The sequence below is a fragment of the Erpetoichthys calabaricus genome, chromosome 2, assembly GCF_900747795.2.
Source record: "Erpetoichthys calabaricus chromosome 2, fErpCal1.3, whole genome shotgun sequence".
In the NCBI taxonomy this organism is placed as follows: domain Eukaryota; kingdom Metazoa; phylum Chordata; class Cladistia; order Polypteriformes; family Polypteridae; genus Erpetoichthys; species Erpetoichthys calabaricus.
Window position 1 is genome coordinate 296,432,549 of NC_041395.2, and position 21,781 is coordinate 296,454,329.

Consider the following 21,781-nt stretch of genomic DNA (forward strand, 5'->3'; position numbering starts at 1 on the left):
TTTACCATATGACCTATAAAATGACTTAAAATCCCCATCTAGCGCTTGACAGTAATTGTTAAATTTATTGAACCAAGACAATCTAAAACATCTGGAACTCTGTCCTACAAGTTTATCATAAAGAGTACTGAAGTAATTTTAGAGTTCACAACATTCAGTTTATATGTAAGAATAAGCAGAAAATGTTAAAAGCATTATTTGTTCACACCTCCATAGTTAAAAGTACAAAGTAAAACTTTGTAAAAAAAGATACAAAATGAACCTTTCAAAGCTTGTATTTTGTCTTTATATTTCAAAGGCATGTATTTATTTGTTCCTTTACACTTTCCAGAGCTCAACACTAACCTTTAAAAGTGGTTGCCAGACATCAACTTTTGGTTGCTGAAACTGAATATATGGTTGCCACTTAACAGCCTATATATTTGGAGTGATTAAGATGCTATGCAATGATATTCATCACTTAACATGTCAGGATTCCAGCTCTGCACACAGACGTTCCTTGTGACACATGGTTTGCTGAGGATTGGTGTGGCATAATTCAGTTTGAGCAATTGTTTATAATGTTTTCACAGCTAAAACACTTCTTATTTAGCAGTAGATGTTTAAAGTACAAGACAGCTATTTTCAAAAGACTTATGGAATACTTAAATAGAAATGGATATGATTCCATCCTGCAGTTTGTTTTATAATCTTGCTTTCATGCAATTCTGTGCATTAGCAGATGAAAATGAACTGCCTAAACAGGCCTAAACTACCGGAATTGGTTTCAGTCTACCATCCATCCCTGAACCCAACAAAATGAAAAACTTTTCCTGCTTTTGACACAGATATTTAGGTAACAACAGTACAAGCAACATTACAGAAATTCATTACAAGTTGCCATACATTACCAGTAATTTAAATATTTTTAACAAAGTACTATTTATGGGGCAGCATGAAGTACAATGGCAGCACTACTGTCACACAATAAGGAGACAGGGAATCACCTCCTGGGTACTCCCTGCTTAGAGTTTGCATGTTCTTTCCATGTCTCCATAGGTTGTCTCCTACAGTCTAAAACATGCAGGTTAGGTGAATTGACACTGCTAAATTTGCTATTTTGTATATATATATATATATATATATATATATATATATATGTGTGTGTGTGTGTGTGTGTGTGTGTGTGTGTGTGTGTGATCACCTTATTATGGACTGGTGCCCTGTCCAGTGTTTGTTCCTGCCTAACTCCAGATGCTTGTTGGGATAGGCTCTGACTTCACCACAACCCAGCTTGGGATAAGTGGGTTTGGAAACAGATGGATGAATTAAAGTACAATGTTATATATTTTAATAGATTATACATATATACACATTCTGTATTGTAAACTTCATACAAATGAAAATATGCCAAAGTTCTCTGCAAATGTAAAATAACAGCAGATGCTTATGCGTATCATCTCTGCCTGCTGAGCTTCTGTTTTATGTCCTTTATTCTTTAACATTCAGCAGCATTTGTCTTACTTGTTTCTTAACTGGGTTACTAAAATATTGATCCTGGTATCTTGCATTCAAATAAAAATAAATACTACTAGTAAAATACACTAGTACTTAATGAACTGTACTAACACTGCAGTACTTTGAAGAAACAATCAGAAGTGAACATACTGTATGTATCAAAAGAACACTGTTTTACCTCATATGTAATTAAAAAGTACTTGAGATTCACTGTAACTTGCTGAGTGATGTAATTTTAAATGTCTTATCACATATGTAGTGTAAACAGTCTTCGTTTTAGTTCCATCACAGCTGACTTTCACCTGGCACGTGTTCCAGTTAGCATATCTTTCATCTTCTCACACTTGAACGGTCTTCCACACAGAAGACATTATTGTAGTGACTGCACTTTCTGTGGATTTTTCAGCTGTTTCATGTTCATCTCTCTATGCTAAAGGAACATGCACTGGGCTGATTATTACAAAATTTCTTTAACTTGCTTTATTTATTTTTTTTAACCAGTACAAAGGTAATCCAGGAAGTTCAGCGTGCATGAGCGATGCTTACATTTTTATTAATTGTAAAACTGACTAGTAATTAGCAAGTTATACTCCAATCTGCCAATTACACATAATGAGGAAAAACTGTCCATTTATGATCCACTACCAAAAAAACTGGTGCATTACTAAAGTGGTTGAAATTTTTGGCATTCATGGCCAACAAAGTGGTGCCAACTGCCTGAAAGTGGTGGCAAATGGAGACTATTAATTAAGCCGGACGCTTGGCCTTCCTTGCAAATTAATCTACATGAATACTTTGCACTTTAGAAAGCAGTGCTCGAACGCCAATAATTTTTATTCCATTGTTAAAAAAAAAAAAAAAAAATCTTTCCAGTGATGTGTTTGATCATTTGTTGTTTCAGACATTCACTCCCTTCATATTGGGTCTGTTCAAAAATATTAGGTGCTGTTAAAAGGTTGTACTGCAAACAGAAATATACTAAAATACCTGTACAACTTCAGATCATCACACTAGAATCCCTTTAAATCTTCTACATCATTTCCTGGGTACACAGTATTTTTAAGTAAATAGGTAAAAAATACAGAAGTGTTCAAATGAACCAAATGTTGTTTCAGGTCATGTACAATCACAATAAGGGAGAGATAAAATTACAGTGATTGATTAACCATTAATGGAAATGTAATGCTTTGTATCCATAATTCAGAATGGACTGACTGGATTATTGTCCGATTTAACGTTAGAAATATGAGCATTAACAGCACCACGACTTACCTGAAGAAACATTACACTATTTAATTTTCTCAAAAAGGTAATTACTTCTTCTCAGATATACTGTTCCTTTTAACTACGTACAGAATAAAATCTCTAACCAATCTGGATGCTTTGTACGTTTTGTCATCTGCTTCCTCAGTAGACAGAAGACTATTTACCGTTAAGACTCCAGTTATACCAAAACAGAACACTTCAAACTATTCAAAGTAAGGAGGAGGCTTCAGAAGAACCAGCCTGAAGATATGCATCACTTATTTTCATTATATGTGGACAAATATTATAATGCATTGAGATATGTTACAAAATGGCAGTTATTAATACTTGCTAAAGTACCCCATATCTCTGCTTTTACAGGATGTTTCTAAATATGAAAATATAATTCATTTAAAAACTGTTAAATTATTTTAATGCTACAATTACCATGCATTGTACACAGAAAATACATAGAAAAATTTATCATCTGTCTCTCTCTTTATAAGATTATCTAACTTTATATAAAAAATAAACTATCACTCAATTAACACAAGTTTTAAATGGATGCACAACACAGTGTGTTATTGGTTATAAAAATAATACAGTTTTTGCATTCAGCAAACACAAAAGCATAACCTCCTCCTTGATCTAACTCTAAACTTTACTGTACAGAGATTGGTGCCGCAGCTAAAAGCAAACTTTGAAACTATTGAAAAGTTGTGTTTTCAGTGGTTTGCCTCTCTTCATGTTGACTCTGTACTGGGTACAATTATTGCCAGACCTGACCAGCTCCAGTCAAGGTTCCTTAAATTTACAATTATGTATTAACCAATATTATCTTGTTGAGGCCTGTTGCTGTATTGTCAGGATTATTAAACAGATCCTGGTAGTGGTGCCATGAGAAAAAAGACAGTGTTTTATTATTGACATTTATTCCATTACACTTTCTAAAAATTACAAACTATAATGCCTATTAGTAGCAAAACAACACCAGTTACTCCAAACGCCAAATACTATGCATTCACTAATTTTTCTGAACCAGGTGGTTCAAAACAGAGTCAAAGGAAACCGAAGCCTATACTCTGAGTTATACTGAAAAACATCAATTTAAGTAACAGCTATGAATGTACACTAGAAACTGCAAATATCATTACATGTTCAATGTAATAGCTGTCAGACCTGAATCTGTCAGAATCTGATTCAGTTAACTTATATGATGACCAACATTTCTTTGCCAGTATTAACTAGCTGTATTGCCACCCTGGCCAGATTGCACACCAAAACAGTTTTCTCAGCTGTCTGTAATGTTAGATATTGCTATTTACTTGGCAAACAGTAGAGAAAACTGGGATGCTTCCTACCCGTATAACAAATACTCAAATGACTTTCCTATGAGACCTTATATCAGGAACTGTACAAAAATGGTTTAAAAAAGCTCTCTAGATCTACAGTAAATTACATGCATATTGTAGCAACTGTTTCTTAATTGCTTAGATCTATTAACTATTTGGCGTAATGGGCAGCACATCAAAGACACTCTTACTGTGCCCTATCTATCCTTGTATTTCTCAAAGAGTGGCAAAAATCAAGTGATTTTTAAACATGAAGCAGTTATCCAAAACTTCAATCATATAGCCAGCATGAGGAGTAATAACATTGACAGTCATTGCAAGGCTTACTTTGTTGCATTATCACACAAATATTTTATTACACAGAATCTTCAGACATTACAGGAAGCTAGCTGTTTTAAATAAACCAATGCTACATATGTAGAAAAAGTGGTGCAAAGAGAGGGTGCATCCATGCTCTTGGTATATTTGCTAATATGACAGCACTCAACTCTCCATATTGACATCTATTACAGTCACTTATTATCTTACCAGTTGTCAAAGTAAGCTTTAAGTAGAACTTCTAAAATAAGGGTGTTTATCTGACGTAATTTCAATTGAAATAGTCTTTGTTTTGTTTCTAATTAAACAGCAGCATATTTTTGATAAAAAGAAAATATGGAAATGGTTAAAAGGATATTAATTGATTAACCATGTACACATTTTGCAAACATTGTACAAACAAGTACACACATAATAGTCATAGTATACAGTAAAAAAAATACACATATCTCAAGTCATCTTGGGTTAGTCCCTTATTATTATTATTTTTAAACTACCTAATGTTTTCATTGGATATGTAACTTATCCTTTGCTTTCATATTAAACACACACATTTGAATTCCAGCACTTTCAGCAAACACCCTAATATAAAATAATGGAATATTCTTCTGTGAATGCCTGTTATTCTTTGTGTACTAAGGATAATTTAAACAAAATGCTTTAAGTAAGCCCAATGACAAGGACATGCGCCAACTCCTTTGGCAAATTTAGCCTTGGGCTCTGTTGGTGCAAAACAGAAACTTTCAGCCAAGAAAATAAAGAATTCAGAAAGAAACAGTTGCTTCTTTGGGTTTGAATACATATGTCTCCACAAGTCAGACAGTGAAGGCAATCTGTTCATGTATTAAATAAAATACATCATCGCAATGCATAATTTTATTTAAAGGACTTTAACATTTAGATTTATTGCTAAAAGACAATAACAAAGTAAACATATTTATGCATAATACATACAGAGGTAGATCACCAGTAAAATGAAAGTTCAACCTCCAGTCACTTTGACTGTCAAATAAGGTGTGAGAAATTAACCATTATTGATTCACAGACACAAATTACATACACATAAATATGTATCTGTGTGTATGTAGAGTATGCATGCATATATTTTGTTTTGGTATGTGCACACACACAAATATACGTTTCTATGATTCATTAATGTTTAATTATTCTCTTTATCAACCAAGATGAGTGATGTAGATCTTCACCCATACAGTACATACACAATAGTGTCTTTTGTGTGAAACAGTAATTTGTAATTTAGTTGAATTTATACATGTTAATTAATGGTTACTTTAAACTGAAGGAAAAGCAGCTGAAGAAACCTCTTGGATCCCAGCAAAATAACATACTGACAAATGAGTGTGAAAAAAGATACACAAATTCATACTGTACATAAATGGGAATGTCACATAAATATGGTTAAATAAAAGCTAAAGAAAGGAACACACATTTTAGACAAACATTCAAATTGCTAAATTTCTGTTATCGATAATTTCTAAAATGTATTCAATAAATGTTTATGACACCTAGAATGGTTAAAAGAAACAAATTAGTAAATGGTGCTAATAAACTCTAGCTGTATGAACAGTGATACCATATTTTCTACAAAAGTAACCTGTTCTTTAGTATGTGCCTTACCTTTGAAACTAACACAAATTTAACAGATCATGAACTGAATTTCAAATAAACTTAACTGCAGGCACTGACACACCCTTAACCTCTTTTTGAACTTGGAAAACAAGTTTGATTCTTGACAACTTGCTAAGTGAATGATTTTGCAATGCCAGGTTTTACTGCTACATATTCTTACCACTTTGGCAATCTAATAATTCTTTAAACACAATTTGTGTGAGATGTACACTTTAATATGCAAGTAATAAAATGAGTTAACCATACTTCTTCAAAATGTACATAACAAGATCATTTTAAAATTATATACAAGAGCACAAAATCTGTTTTCAGCTTCCATGTTAAGGGAGACAAAAGACATTTAAAAACAATAGACAATTACATTGCAGATTCAAAAGCAATAAAACAAGAAACATTTAACTGTAAACCAGCTACAAGATACTATGAATTTAATTCTCACCAACTGAAATTGGTGAAGACTCAGATCTCCCTGTCCCGGGAATTCCAAGCAGAAGGGGCCCTGAAATGCAAAGACGTATATGTCCCGAGTCACATAATTGTATTTGTATATTGTCCAACTAGGATATGCATTCAAAGCAAGCAAGTTAAAAACTTCAACAATCAAACTGTATTTTTCTTACTTTCTGAGAGAGGTCAATCTCAGAATATATTAAGTGCTAAACATTATGATTATACATAAAAAAACTATTCTCTCAGCAAAAAAAAAAAAAAACAATACATCCTAAGAAAACCTAGCTACTGTCATGTAAACGGGTTCCACTGTAAGACAGCAGGCAATTTATAGTGTCAGGAAAACAGAATATCATATCTATACATACAACTGATTAGAATTCATTGTACACAACTTATCTACACTTCACGTACTGCAACTAGGAAACTATTTGAATGCATTTTAAGGCAGACAAACAATGACCTGCGCTATACACTTTCAAACTAAATTTTACACTTATATAAAGGGCATTAATACATCCAAGTGTCAAACCTAGGAAAGTAATGACTTTAAAATGAATATTGGCTATTATACTACAGCATGAGCTATGATGTGTACAAAGACAGTGACTAAGCTTTTCAAGACTGTCATTGAAATACCGTTACATTCAATATCAAGCAGGTTTATATGTCAGAGACAGAGAGCAAGAAAGAGGGAGAAAAAAATTACAAGTTTATTTTTTTAATTTCATTGTTGAAATAAACGTCCTAAATAAATGTTATTGAGCAAATTTGATACAACCTGTCAAAAGTCCCCCTATACAACTTTTCATTTTTAACAGCAATGTGGGCATGCTTTGACCGAGTAGTATTTTACTCCATCAATGTCACAAATTTTAAACATATAACATGCAAATTTGCAGTGAAGGGGATGGGATGTGCTCACTAAAAACTTCCCCCTCTCACGAATACAAGTTAGCCCGAGGGCACACAATTAATTTGTAATTTAAGGGCTCTATTACACAAATACTCATAAAGCACTTGATCACCTTCACATTCTTCTTCATTGTTGATTGCATTCCATTAGTTAACTCTGCTTAATTTTTATTTTCCTGTTGAGCACAATGATACATCTGGACACCAAATTGGAGACCTGCCTGAACTTTTACTTGCATTGGGATAGGAAACAGTTAACATTCCAGTATTCCCTGGTGCCTGTGAAAGCCCCTCAAGACAATGCAGACATTGTCCTGCAAACAAGACTCCCAGGGAATGACATCTTTTTGTTTATGCCCCAGTTCCCAGCCAGTCAATTTAAAATGCATTTATTAAAACCCATCTTGCTGTAATCAAGAATGAGGTGCTCTGAAGAAGGTAAATATTTTTTCAAGACTGACACTCTACAATTGTATACTTTATTATTATTATTTAACTTCTTAAAGACTTTTAATTGGCATTAATGTGCTCTTATTCACATTTACTAAAACATTTTAATTATTAATTAATATAATTTGGTATGATTTTCACAACACTAAGACAATCAACATGATAAAACTGACTATAAACCCACAAGAGGTTTTGCATTTCTACACATTAAAAATAAAGAAACTCTTAATTTACTGTGCATAGACATTTATGTTACTTTTGGTTATACTCCAATTATAGAATACACAAATTCAGTTTTCTGAAAATTTAGGAAATGTGTCTATCCTAGTTATAGCTTGTGGCACATTTTGTTCAAAAATAGGAGGCTCATTCTCTTAGGTTAATGAAGCTGTAACTTTAACAGTAATTCAAGACATATAAAATACTAAACAAACCTGTGCAACTATCTTCGCCTGGAAAGGTTTGGCAGTAAGAAAACACAAAAACACAAATTGCTCTGTGGGATTATGTCACAACCACCATCTCCTATTGTGGAAATACTGGACAGCTCTCAGAATTTTTTTCCCCACAAGGCACATGTTCTCCCAAACTACTACATATTTCCAATTTTTATTAACATTACATCACTGGTAACCGCCAACCTTGACAGCAGCCATTTCAATACTTTAAAGTGCACATCAGGTGGTTTAATTAGCTACAGTACTTTAAAAATGATAAAAAGCACACACACACTTATTTGAGCATGTCTGAGATGAATAGATTCTAACTAGCATCCTTCTCAATAAATGCACCATTCCTTTTATTTTCAGGTAAATTAGATGTATTCAAAGAAATATGAGTGAAAACATGAAGCTGTGCTTTCAAATTAAACATTTTTCTCAAGTGGCTATATTTCTTATTGAGGCTTAAAATTAAATATCAGTCTTAACACAGAGTTTTGCAATTACAGATCACTTTACATTTCAAAGTTGAATAAGCAGCCTTCTTCTACTATGCAATCAATGTCGTTAAGTATCTGATTAAAAGTTGTTACTATAATCGATCAAGTGATCTGTCAAGGCTGCAGTTAGCATTTTTAGTAATGGACATTCTTTATTTATTTATTAAATGAGCTAGGCTCATCTTATCTTAGTAAAAAAAACTGGCCATTAAGTTACAAAGAACATTAAGCTCCCAAGTACTAAATATGCATAAATCTATAAATTAATCACTGCCTCAAATCACAGTTTATTGGTTATATGTGTTTTAGTCTGACAAAAGCATAAGAAAATGTTTATGATGAAGTAACAGGTGCAAACAGCAATTAACACTTCATTTCATAATTGTAAAACTAAAATGCAAACATTCTGAAGTCAAGCTATTGATTTTGCAATGTAAAGAATGACAGTCCTAGATGGATTCACAGTAGATTTGGTGTTGTCAGTCAAGGTTGTTTGCCATGCAGTGAGAGGTACCCAATGGTACCTCTATTGGAGGTGTACCAGACACCATCTAATAGGGCTGACCAAGAATGTGCTGGATGGACTTCCTCCCTTTTGCAATTGGCTTGGGAGCACCAGGAACATCACAGAAGCAAAAGCTGGGGATTGGGCTTATCTGACTAACTATGCATGGTTCCACAATGATCCTTTTTAAGAACAATGGCTCAAAAGTGGGAAGAGACAAGAAAGTAATACTTGATAATAAAGTGGATTATTTTATTTTAAGAAAGCAGCACATGACATGTTGCCAAAAAACTTAGATAAGGAAAAATGCCTCAAGACAATTACCTAGATAAGCAGATCTGTATTATTTTTACAACTTGCCATATACACTAGTTGCATTTAAAGCAAACATTTTAAATCATGAAAATGGAAAATTGTAACTAATTAAACATTCAAAACGCACAAAAGCAGGTCCATGAAACAAGGAGCTGATTTACATATAATGGATACTGCTGATGTCTAGCAGCAGCTATTTATTAATATATAAAACAAAAATACCTGAATATGAGGTGTTTTGCACGAAATAAAATATCAGGTTTTCAGCTATAATTTGAATGTTTACACCAAAGCAATTCAAATCAAACGTTTGGGAGATTAAAAAGACATGTGTCAGATGTAAGATGCTTCAAAGAGTGAGCAACATAGAATGACTTTTGATGAACTGGCTTGGAGCTAAAAAATATCTTAATAAGGAAAATGATTCACAATGAGAAGAATTAGTGTGAGTGGCTGAAATGTTTTAAATTTGCTTATAGTGGATAGTATGTTTTCACAGATACATAAAACCAAACAGCATCTGCAAACTATGCTGAAAAGAGTTAAGCCAATTGTACAGTTAGGTCATGCAAACAAACACTGAAGATTAAATAAATACTAGCACTTCCTGCTACTAAATATAAATGCAATATGTACAAACTAGAATCTGATTATCTGTCTCTTTCTATTCCCAAAGAGCAAAATCAATATAATAACCATTTAAAATAATAAGTAGCACTAGAAAAAATGGTTTGAGAAAGTAATACAAAAAGGAGTGTACATACAGTATGTGTATATATATATATATATATATATATCTATATTTCTCTATTTTATATATATAGCAAGTCGGCTAACATCCGCCACGGTGCACTCTTTCAGTTGCGAGAAGCAGATCATAGAATGGTTGACTAGAATGGTAGCACTGACGTCCGAGGTTCGATTCCCCGAGAGGGGGGTGCAGTGAGTGTGTATGCCTGATGAGCCCAGAACTAGGGTGAAACACGTGTCGCATACTCTTTGTATTATTTGACAGTAAAAAACTATTTCAACCATATATATATATTTTTTATATATATTATATATACATATATATCTATAATAATAAAAGGCAAAGCCCTCACTGACTGATTCACTCACTCACTGACTGACTGACTCACTCATCACTAATTGTCAACTTCCCGTGTAGGTGGAGGCTGAAATTTGGCAGGCTCATTCCTTACAGCTTACTTACAAAAGTTAGGCAGGTTTCATTTCAAAATTATACGCGTAATGGTCATAACTGGAACCTCTTTTTTGTCCATATACTGTAATGGAAGGCAGCAAGATGGCCGTAGGAGACTGAGTTGCGTGTCGCGTCATCACGCCTCCCACGTAATCACGTGAACTGACTGTGAACTCAGTACGTAGAAAAGAAGGAGGAGCCCCAAATAGCGCTGAAGAAAACATTCATTACACAATTGACAAGGCAGCGAAACAATAAGAAGCAAGTGAGTGACGCATACAAGCATCTTCATAAGACACGAGGTATAAAAAAGCACGGTGTAAACCGTAAGTCTAAATTACTTTATAGAAACGCTCCCGCTGCCGTTTGCAATACCATATTCGCGAGATACAAGTTTAATGAGAAGACACGAGGTATAAAAAAGCACGGTGTAAAGCGTAACCTTAAATTAACTTTATAGAAACGCTTCCGCTGCCGTTTGCAATGCCATATTCGCGAGATACAAGTTTAATGAGAAGACACGAGGTATAAACGAGAGTTAGCATCACTTTGTAACAGAGTTAAAATTGCTGTAGCGAGAAACTTTTAACTGCCGGGTCTTAGCTAACATTAAATAAACCCGTGGACATCGCAACATCACACAAGAGAGCGGCTCACGTGAAGTGACTGAACGCAGCAGGAGTGATCACTTCCATGAATCAAACCTGTTCAAAAAACACATTACACAATTGATAAGCTAGGAAAAGAATATGAAACAAAGCACGGTATAAACCGTAACTTTAAATTAAGTTTATAGAAACGCTGCCGTTTGCAATACCATATTCGCCCCTGCGAAGCGCGGTGATTTTGCTATATATATTAAACTATTTCAACCATTGTATGATCTGCTTCTCGCAACTGAAAGAGGGCACCGCGGCAGAAGTTAGCCGACTTGCTCACCAACCACAAGCGTTACCTGGTAGGTAACCACTCATACAATCAGATTGTGAATCAGACTACGAATGCCTGCAATGTAATTTCCCCGATCTACATGCTGTCAAATGAACGAACCACACGCCGTGGCACAACGTTAGGGGCTTCGCCTCTACGTCCGAGGATCGATTCCTGTAAGGGAGTGCAGTGACTGTGTACTCCTGATGAGCCCACAATTACGGCGAAACACGGGTCGCATACTATGCATCTTCAAAGCACGGTGTAAACAGTAAGTTTAAATTGAGTTTATAGAAACGCTCCGCTGCCGTTTGCAATACCATATTAGATGACTTTGTAACGGAGTTAAAATTGCTGGAGCGATAAATTTTTAACTGCCGGGTCATGTCGCGTGTTCTTGGGTAGGTACACCAAAAAATGTATACATTTATGCATGTAATGGGCAAACAAAAAATGTACTATACCTGAAAGCACTACAGTAGTACTCAATGTATCTTTACTTCTTAAATGTTAATGTTTTACTGTTTAATAATTTATACGCTTCTTATATGTTATTCAGATTCTTTTATCAAAATACCAGTAACAGCGCACTGCACGATAACGTGGAGTGAATACACTTGACATGACCATTCATAGTATTTATCCCCTTTCACTGTACGTTTACCATTCGTTTGCTCAGAGGTTGATGCGCTTGCTGCTTAATGAGCAGCTCTTCACCCTAGCGTCCCGCTGCTTTCTTCTTTCGTCGGCATCTTTTCCCGTTAAAACTGATTTTTTTTTAAAACTTAGTATGTTTTCTTTAATTTTTCAGTTAAGCTGGCACTTAAGTCTTCAATCTGCCTCAAGAATAATTAGCGAAGGTGGTAGACAATGAAAACGTCAGCCGTACGCATCTGCCACGCACGCACTGGTGCGCGCAGCTGTGAGTTGATTCTACAATAAAATAAAATAAAGATAAAAAGAGTAATAACTTGCAGCACCGCTATTCAATTACACTTGCCTAACGCCTCTCCTAAGGGGAAATACTGTGGGATCTGGGCATCCGTCAAAGCAGCAATAACAAGCCCGATTAGAAAGCGGGAAGCTGTGATTTGTCCTCTCCCTCCCATGTAACAATCACAGCCCGTGTTGCAACGCACTATGTATGTATGTATGTATATGTATATATGTGTATGTGTGTATATATATATATATATATATGTATGTTCATATGTGTGGGAAAGCGAATAGTAGACTTGACGTAGTATATATGTACCAAATTTCAAGTCAATAGGTGAAACGGTTTGCGAGCTACAGCTGATTTAAAATCCTGGACAGACAAACGAATAGCCACGGAAGCGTATTATAGAAGAACATTTTACTGTTTAATAATTTATATTTATATGCAATGTGCTTCTTTTATATTACTTCATATTCTCATATGATAATGATGTTAATGTTGTTTATATTGATTTCTATGTTATTGTAAGTGCTCTTTATTTGTGGAAAAATAAATTTGGCAATTAAACTTATTTTATACATACATTTTATGTTTTTCTCTTGCACTCAGTGAGCGAATCACTGGGTAATCAGCTATATATATATATATATATATATATATTATATATATAATAGATAGATAGATATATGTGTATGTATGTAGATATACAAATATGTATATGTATATATATGTATATATGTGTATATATATGTAGATATACAAATATGTATATATGTGTCTGTATGTGTCTATATATATGTATATATATATATATATATATATATATATATATATATATTATATATATATATATATATATATATGTGTGTGTGTGTGTATGTATGTATGTGTGTATATGTATGTGTACAGTATATATATATGTTGATATATGTTTATATATGTGGATGTGTATATGTATATATAAATGTATATATGTATATATGTTTATGTATATATATATATATGTTTACATAACCTCTTTAAACACACTTCTTCTCCGCTGCGAAGCGCGGGTATTTTGCTAGTATATATATATATACATACATACATACACAGTGCATCCGGAAAGTATTCACGGCACATCACTTTTTCCACATTTTGTTACGTTACAGCCTTATTCCAAAATGGATTAAATTCATTTTTTTCCTCAGAATTCTACAAACAACACCCCATAATGACAACGTGAAAAAAGTTTACTTGAGGTTTTTGCAAATTTATTAAAAATAAAAAAACTGAGAAATCACATGTACATAAGTATTCACAGCCTTTGCTCAATACTTTGTCGATGCATCTTTGGCAGCAATTACAGCCTCAAGTCAGAGAATTTTTTTTCTCATGGTCTGAGAGCCCTTCAGGTGCCTTTTTGCAAACTCCAGGCGGGCTGCCATGTGCCTTTTACTAAAGAGTGGCTTCCATCTGGCCACTCAAACATACAGGCCTGATTGGTGGATTGCTGCAGAGATGGTTGTCCTTCTGGAAGTTTCTCCTCTCTCCACAGAGGACCTCTGGAGCTCTGACAGAGTGACCATCGGGTTCTTGGTCACCTCCCTGACTAAGGCCCTTCTCTCCCGATCGCTCAGTTTAGATGGCCGGCCAGCTCTAGCTCCTAAAAGACCATATGGTTTGTGCTCAAACAGCGCAAGCCCGGTGTTACAATCGGAATGCTGTCCTCAGGGAATTCCACCCCGGGGACCGCGTGATGGTGCTCGTGCCCACGTCCCACTCCAAATTATTGGCTCATTGGCAGGGCCCATATGAGGTAAAGGAGTGAAAAGGGCTGGTGGACTATTTGGTGAAACAACCAAATCGTCGGCCGAGCGAGAGGGTGTACCACGTGAACTTACTAAAGCTGTGGAGAGATCGGGACGAGGCTCCAACCTCCGGTACAGCACCCTCCCTTTTTGAAGAAAAACCAGCCCTTAACCTCGGTCCAGACCTAACACCACTCCAACGGCAGGAGCTCGAACAAGCGATCCGGGCCGTCCCCGAAGTGGTTAGCGAGTCACCTGGCCGTACTTCACTGATTGAGCACGACATCGTTACTGAGCCGGGAGTGGTAGTCAGGGAGAGACCCTATCGCCTCCCGGAGGCAAAACGTGCAGAGGTGGAGCTTGAAATCCAGCGGATGTTGGACATGGATATCATTGAGGAGAGTTATAGTCCCTGGTCCAGTCCTATCGTCCTCGTTTCTAAACCAGATGGTTCCTGGAGATTCTGCAATGACTTTAGAAGTCTGAACCAGGTCTCCAAATTCGATGCCTATCCCATGCCTAGGGTGGATGACCCCCGCGACCTTACTGTGCCGCCTACTTGGATGACGTGGTCATTTATTCCGGCACCTGGGAGTGACATATACTGCAGGTGTACGCCGTCCTCGCAACGCTAGCGAAGACCGGTCTCCGCATCAATCCCTGCAAGTGTTTCTTCGGCTTGAGGGAGGCCAAATATTTAGGCTACCTAGTGGGGCGGGGACAGGTGAAACCACAATGTTCCAAAATAAAAGACATCCTTGAATGGCCCCATCCGAATACCAAGAAACAGGTGCAAGCCTTCTTGGGGTTAGCGGGGTACTACCGCCGGTTTGTTCCCTGTTTCTCTGAAAGGGCAGCACCCTTGACAAATCTCACAAAGAAAGGGGCTCCTGTGTATGTGGTATGGAACGATAAAGTGGAACAAGCATTCAGTGACCTAAAGAAGGCCCTGACATCGGCACCTATATTACACACTCCTGACTTCTCTTTGCCCTTTATCCTCCAGACCGACACTTCGGACATAGGCTTGGGTGCCGTGCTGAGCCACATCGTCGATGGTGCCGAACACCCCGTAATATACCTGAGTCGGAAACTGTTGGACCAGGAGACCAGTTACGCGGCAGTGGAGAGGGAGGCGTTGGCCATTAAGTGGGCGGTGTCTCATCTGCGGTACTATCTGCTGGGTCGAGAGTTCACCCTAGTGACAGACCATGCTGCCCGCCAGTGGATGGCTCTGCACAAGGAGTCGAACCCCCGAGTCACCAGGTGGTTCTTGGACCTGCAGCCCTATAAGTTTACCATCACTTATCGCCGGGGTCCCCTTCAAGCCAATGCCGATGCCCTCTCCCGGGTTCACAACCTCTCAGTTCGGTCCGCCTGACCCGATGGGTCTGGGCTTCTAGGGTGGTGGTCATGTCACGCACGCGCAATTAGGGAGCCGCAGAACGACTCAAAATGTGACGGGAAATCATATGTCAGACGGGAATGGCGGGGTACTAACCTCTCTCTCTTTATCTCTGCAGAAAGAAGGACGCACCGCCGCCATTAATCCACCTGAACACATGTAAACACAACAACACTTCCACCTTCCCTCTGTCTCTACCCGATGACATCAGCAATCCCAACATCCATCACGATTCCTTCCCAGCAGTCCGTTCACCTATTTCCGGTCCATCCAGATAAATGTTCCCCTCTCCGCCATCATGGCGGCTGTGTTATGAATGCCAACTCTGTACTATTTCTTGTACAAAAATCATTTTTCTTTACAGTATACGGGGCCGGAAACCCCAAACCTTTATGTGCGTTGCATCTTTCTTTACAATATACAGTAATCCCTCCTCCATCGCGGGGGTTGCATTCCAGACCCCCCCGCAAAAGGTGAAAATCCGCGAACTAGAAACCATGTTTATATGGTTATTTTTATATTGTCATGCTTGGGTCACAGATTTGCACAGAAACACAGGAGGTTGTAGAGAGACAGGAACGTTATTCAAACACTGCAAACAAACATTTGTCTCCTTTTCAAAAGTTTAAACTGTGCTCCATGACAAGACAGAGATGACAGTTCCATCTCACAATTAAAAGAATGCAAACATATCTTCCTCTTCAAAGGAGTGCGCATCTCAGAGAGAGAGAGAGAGAGAGAAAAGCAAACAGTCAAAAATCAATAGGGCTGTTTGGCTTTTAAGTATGCGAAGCACCGCCGGACAAAGTAGCTGCAAGGAAAGGAGCAAGCATTTTTCAGCATTTTTTAGAGGAGCGTCCGTATCCTCTAGGCCAGTATGCAAAAAAGCCCCTCTGCTCACACCCCCTCCAGTCAGGAGCACAGAATGTCAGAGCGAGCGAGCAAGCGAGAGAGAGAGAGAGAGAGAGAGAGGAAAGCAAATAATCAAAAATCAATACGTGCTGTTTGATCGTCTAAGTATGGGAAGCACCATGCGGGAAGCATATCGCTTGCAAAGCAGCCACATGTAAGCCCAGCAAAGAAGGGAGCACAGTGAAGGTAATCTTTCAGCGTTTTTTGAGGAGCGGCTATATCCTCCAGGGGTGCGAACAGCCCCCGTGCTCACAATATATTTGAGGTGTTTTATTTAATACATAATACGCGCTGTGGTTGGGTAGCTTCTCAGCCATCTGCCAATAGCGTCCCTTGTATGAAATCAACTGGGCAAACCAACTGAGGAAGCATGTACCAGAAATTAAAAGACCTATTGTCCGCAGAAATCCGCGAACCAGCAAAAAATCTGCAATATATATTTAAATATGCTTACATATAAAATCCGCGATAGAGTGAAGCCGCAAAAGTCGAAGCGCGATATAGCAAGGGATTACTGTATATATATATATATATATATATATATATATATATATATATATATACACACATACATACTAACATACAGTATATATACACACACACACACATACTCACATACCTGTATTCACATATATTTAATTTTTTGTTAAAATGAAGAGATGTGTGGGAGTCCATATTTAAACTAGATCAACTGATAAATAAAGTAAAACTAAATGATGTGCAGAACTTTTGGTAGTACCATGTGCTAATGAACTTTTCAATTTCAAATTAACCACATGGACTACATAAACAAAAAAACAGCTTAAATAATGGATGGACTGGATATATTTTTCCTTTCATGTATATGAATGAAAATTGTTCTCTTCTTACTTAATTTTTCTTCATTTCCCAAAATAGGTGAACAATGGATGGGGGGGGGGAAGCTCAGTTGTATTCCCTCGGGAATTATACACCAAGGAAATAAATCTCCTCCATCATGCTTTGTCCATTAAGACTACACCACAGGTGCTTCAGATATTTTATCAACATGTGCTAAATCTGGGGATTAAATAAAATGAAAACATGAAAAACATTTTTCCTTTTTAAAAAGAAGCAACAAGATGAGAAGGAAAATGAAGAACATTTGTAATAAACATGAAACTATGTTTATCTAAACACCAAGTAATATAACCAGACATGGGCTTTAAAAGCAAAATCTCAGATTTGTTCTCAACTGATGCTAGGCTGAGGATGGGCACAAATAATTTAACTTGTTTGAAATAAACTTTATATGGTAAATATACTATATTTTCTGCATCACATAATAACTGGACACTGTCTAACTAGAGAGCAGAACAAGTTCTGGGAGGGTGGAGGTCAATTTGTTTCAAACCTAGTTTTGTTAATTAAAAAAAAAAAAAAACAAGATGGCCACTATAGTAACAACTTACTTGAATTTAATGTTAAAACGAAGGTAATTTAAAATGCACTTCGGAATGTACAATTGTGTGTACAATAATGTACTACAATAAATTATAAAATAATAAATTATAAAAAAAAGGAGAAATTAAAATCAGCCAAAAAATTGTTTTGAACATTAATGATTGTTTTACCTAGGTACAGTTAAGTGCCATCATTGTAAAAAGTAGAATATCATACACATACATTAAAGTTGATTTAACAGTTACTGGGTATCATCATTTATAGCCAAGCTGTGACCAAAGAATAAGCTGAATCAGAATAAGTGCTCTAATTTACAGTATAGCCAGTATTGTATTAGATTATGACTGGGAATGCAAGCAAGGTTTATATATTTGTTAGGACCAGACCACAACAGCCAATGGAGAGCTGAACACTAGGCTTGCTAAAAAATGACAATAACCAGAGGTGAATCATAGTAAACTAAGATCATCATCTGAAGTGATCTGGCATCCCTTAGTGTTTGTCTAGCAAATATGTCACTCTAATTAATAGTATCCTTAATGTCATTTGTCACTGACTCTGTGACAAAAGAGCACTATGCCTAAGCATCCTCATTTTTCCAGATGACTGTGTCTCCTTTAGGGAAGATGGTAATTAAACTTTCCAATAGCAATCAAACAATGAAGGTGGCAGTTACCAGCTCTGTTTGGGTCAAAAACTGTACATTTCATAGGCCTGAGGATACATTTTCTTACACTTATGCTTGTATATGACAGTGTTCATGAACTCTGAACCACTCACTTTTTTTAAATGGGAGTGAACAACAGGTCTTATTTGATTTGGAGCACCTTTCAAGGCACATCTTTGGTCTCATTTTTGTCTTTCATTTTTTCATTATCTTAAGGAAAATTGTTTTACTTTGTCTTAACAAGCCACAGGTTTTACGGATTCCAGTCCTTTGAAGGGTATTTTGACTTTTTCAAACATTTATAAGTATTTTTGAACTTTTGAAGCCAGTGCCCCATTTTGGGCCTGCCTGGGGTGCTGGCCATTTCAGAGACTAATCAGAGAAGTCCTGGTTAGATTTTTGTTCATTTTGAGGTCTCCTCACCACTTTTGTCACTATGTACTCGTCGTTATTCACAACAAAAATGGTCTAAAACTGCAAAAAAGAGTTATGGAAGAATGAAATAAAAACACCAGGCACAAAATAAAAAATATTACAAAAACAAAAACACTTTTTCCACGTCTGGAACCCTTTTTTAGGTACTGATAAAATGGCTTATTTGCAGAATTTTTTTGCCTGCTACATTACTTAAAGATTAGGGAACCACATGTTTTTAAATTCACTGCAGCTAAATGACTGCACATTTTGATGAATCCATTATCAATATTCTGTAAATCTTAACAAATGATATCTGTAAGCCTATAGCTTAAAAGAGCCTTCAAAAACATGAAAGGCCCTTGCCACTAAAAACATCAAATTGACATTAAGATATCATCCTTTTCTCTATTAAATAAGAGTTCACTAATCTCTCCTATATATGCTGCTGCTAATATTAAAACACAGTCCTTTCTATTTAACTTGAAGTCACACACCAAGTCTGAACATGTGAAAAAGGTCTATGTTAAAGCAGGCTAATTGTGAAAAGCATATGCTGTAGCATTAATAAATTACTTAGACACACAAGATAATTATTCATCTGTCTTAACCAGGAAAAAGTAAGTTGTCGATACAGGCAAAAAAGAGACAGTAAGTCCGATAAACAAGCATTTATAAAGGTTGTTGTATTGGTAAACGTTTATGCTCAGGCAATAAACGGTCTTTAGATTCTTGTTCTGCTCTTAACAACCTTTTTGCCAGACCCACCCAGGCGCCACAGGTTTCCCATGACGTTATTTATCAGGCTGTTAACAGTGTAATTATGGGCAATTAGAAAAGAACCCACCTGCACACATCAAAACAGCCACCAGTAACAGCCTGGTGAGGAGAAAAAAGTGCCTGATGTATCTAGTAACAATACAAAACGTACAATGTTGACAAGAATAATTTAAGATGGTTTTCTTGCATTGAATATTATTTTAAATTGGGAGACAAAAACTGATCGCTCGGAAAAAAAGACATTTACTTAAAAAATTAAATATTTAAGAGTGGATTTTTACATAAACTGGACTAAACAATTAAAAGACAAGATCTTACTCTGCTGACTATGGTTCAGCTCTATAAAGATGACAAACTAAATACCACATGGTTCTTATTTATGAGTAAATGAGAACCTACTTATGCATGGCCAATTTTTTATAAGTGCTATAAAGTCACATCACGAATAACAAACAAATCGATAGAAGATTCATTAAAGCTCTCACACTGAAAGGAAGAAAAAAAATTTAAATTTAGCTAATTATCTGCAAACAGACATCATTATTATACTCTCCTGCAAATTAAGATTTAATTCTTTATTGTCATGTGTACAAGTACAGGTACCTTGTACAATCAAATGCTTACTTCTATGTGCCTCTCTAGACAGAAAACAAACACCAGAGACAAAGTAAATATAGAATAAATACAAAAAGTAACAGAAAATGCATGTGCAAGAAAGCAGTAGTAGAAGCAGTGGAGATGAAAAAAATACTGATTATTCATGAGCCTAATTTCAGTCGGGTAAACACTCTTCCTAAATCTGGAGGTGCTGTTCAGATGGACTTTATACTCTTCACAGATGGGAGGAGGGTGAAAAGTGGCAGTGCAGGATGGCTGGAGTCCTGCCTGATACTGTTTACATTCCTAATAAACGCATAATGTGCCCATTATAACAGCAAATACTTTACCAAGATCTATTGCAATATCTAAGTTTAAACATTTAATACAATGTTCAGGGACGACAGCATATCCCTGCAACATAGGTAAAAAGGCTGGAGAATCCAGAAAAGGATGTTATCATTCCTTTTCACAGTAAAATAATGCACTCAACAGTGCACACACTGGGATCATTTAGAGTTATCCACTAATCTAGCCACCCCTTCTTTGAGATGTAGGAAGAAACCCAGAGTAACCTGGAGAATAACCCATTGAGATTTAGGGAAAGTTCAACACAGGCCATGACTAGGATGGGATTTGAACTTGGTCTCAAGGAACTATGAGACAAGAACACTAATAATTATGTCACTTGTACTCTTCTAGTAATTTCAATAAAACCATCATCCATGTATTTAACAGGGTGCTGTAGCTTACCTAAGCAGTATCAGGCAAAGGGCAGGGCTAGAAATATCTCAGTATCATCACATGTAATGTGGGAACCTCTTAAATGGTACTTAATGACAGAGGGGAGTCACTATAATGTACAATTTATCTGTGTGCTCTTTGGTGTAACTGAAACGATTCCTAACTAGCATATGTAAATGAACTTTCATGAAAGGAGAAGCAGTTTGTAAAAACTAACCAGTCAAGTTATAGAGAACTCTGATGCTCAAATGGCATGGTCCAGTTACCAGAAGGAACAACGAATGTCTATTTATGGAATTCATTTGTAATTATGACTTAAGACACTTCTTTATTTAGCAT

The 21,781-nt window shown here is 36.3% G+C and overlaps 1 protein-coding gene across 19 annotated transcripts in view; it reads right to left on the reverse strand.

The window, feature by feature from the left end:
* tcf7l2 (transcription factor 7 like 2) overlaps positions 1–21,781 on the reverse strand; it is a 224,132-nt gene that overhangs the window by 88,860 nt on the left and 113,491 nt on the right. For 9 of the 19 annotated variants that reach the window (XM_028795797.2, XM_028795796.2, XM_028795802.2 and 6 more), the window contains exon 5: positions 6,502–6,561. The exons of the other annotated variants lie outside the window; for them this stretch is intronic. In XM_028795797.2, coding sequence (XP_028651630.1) covers positions 6,502–6,561 — 60 coding nt within the window. The remainder of the gene's footprint in view (positions 1–6,501; positions 6,562–21,781) is intronic. 19 annotated transcript variants of the gene reach the window in all.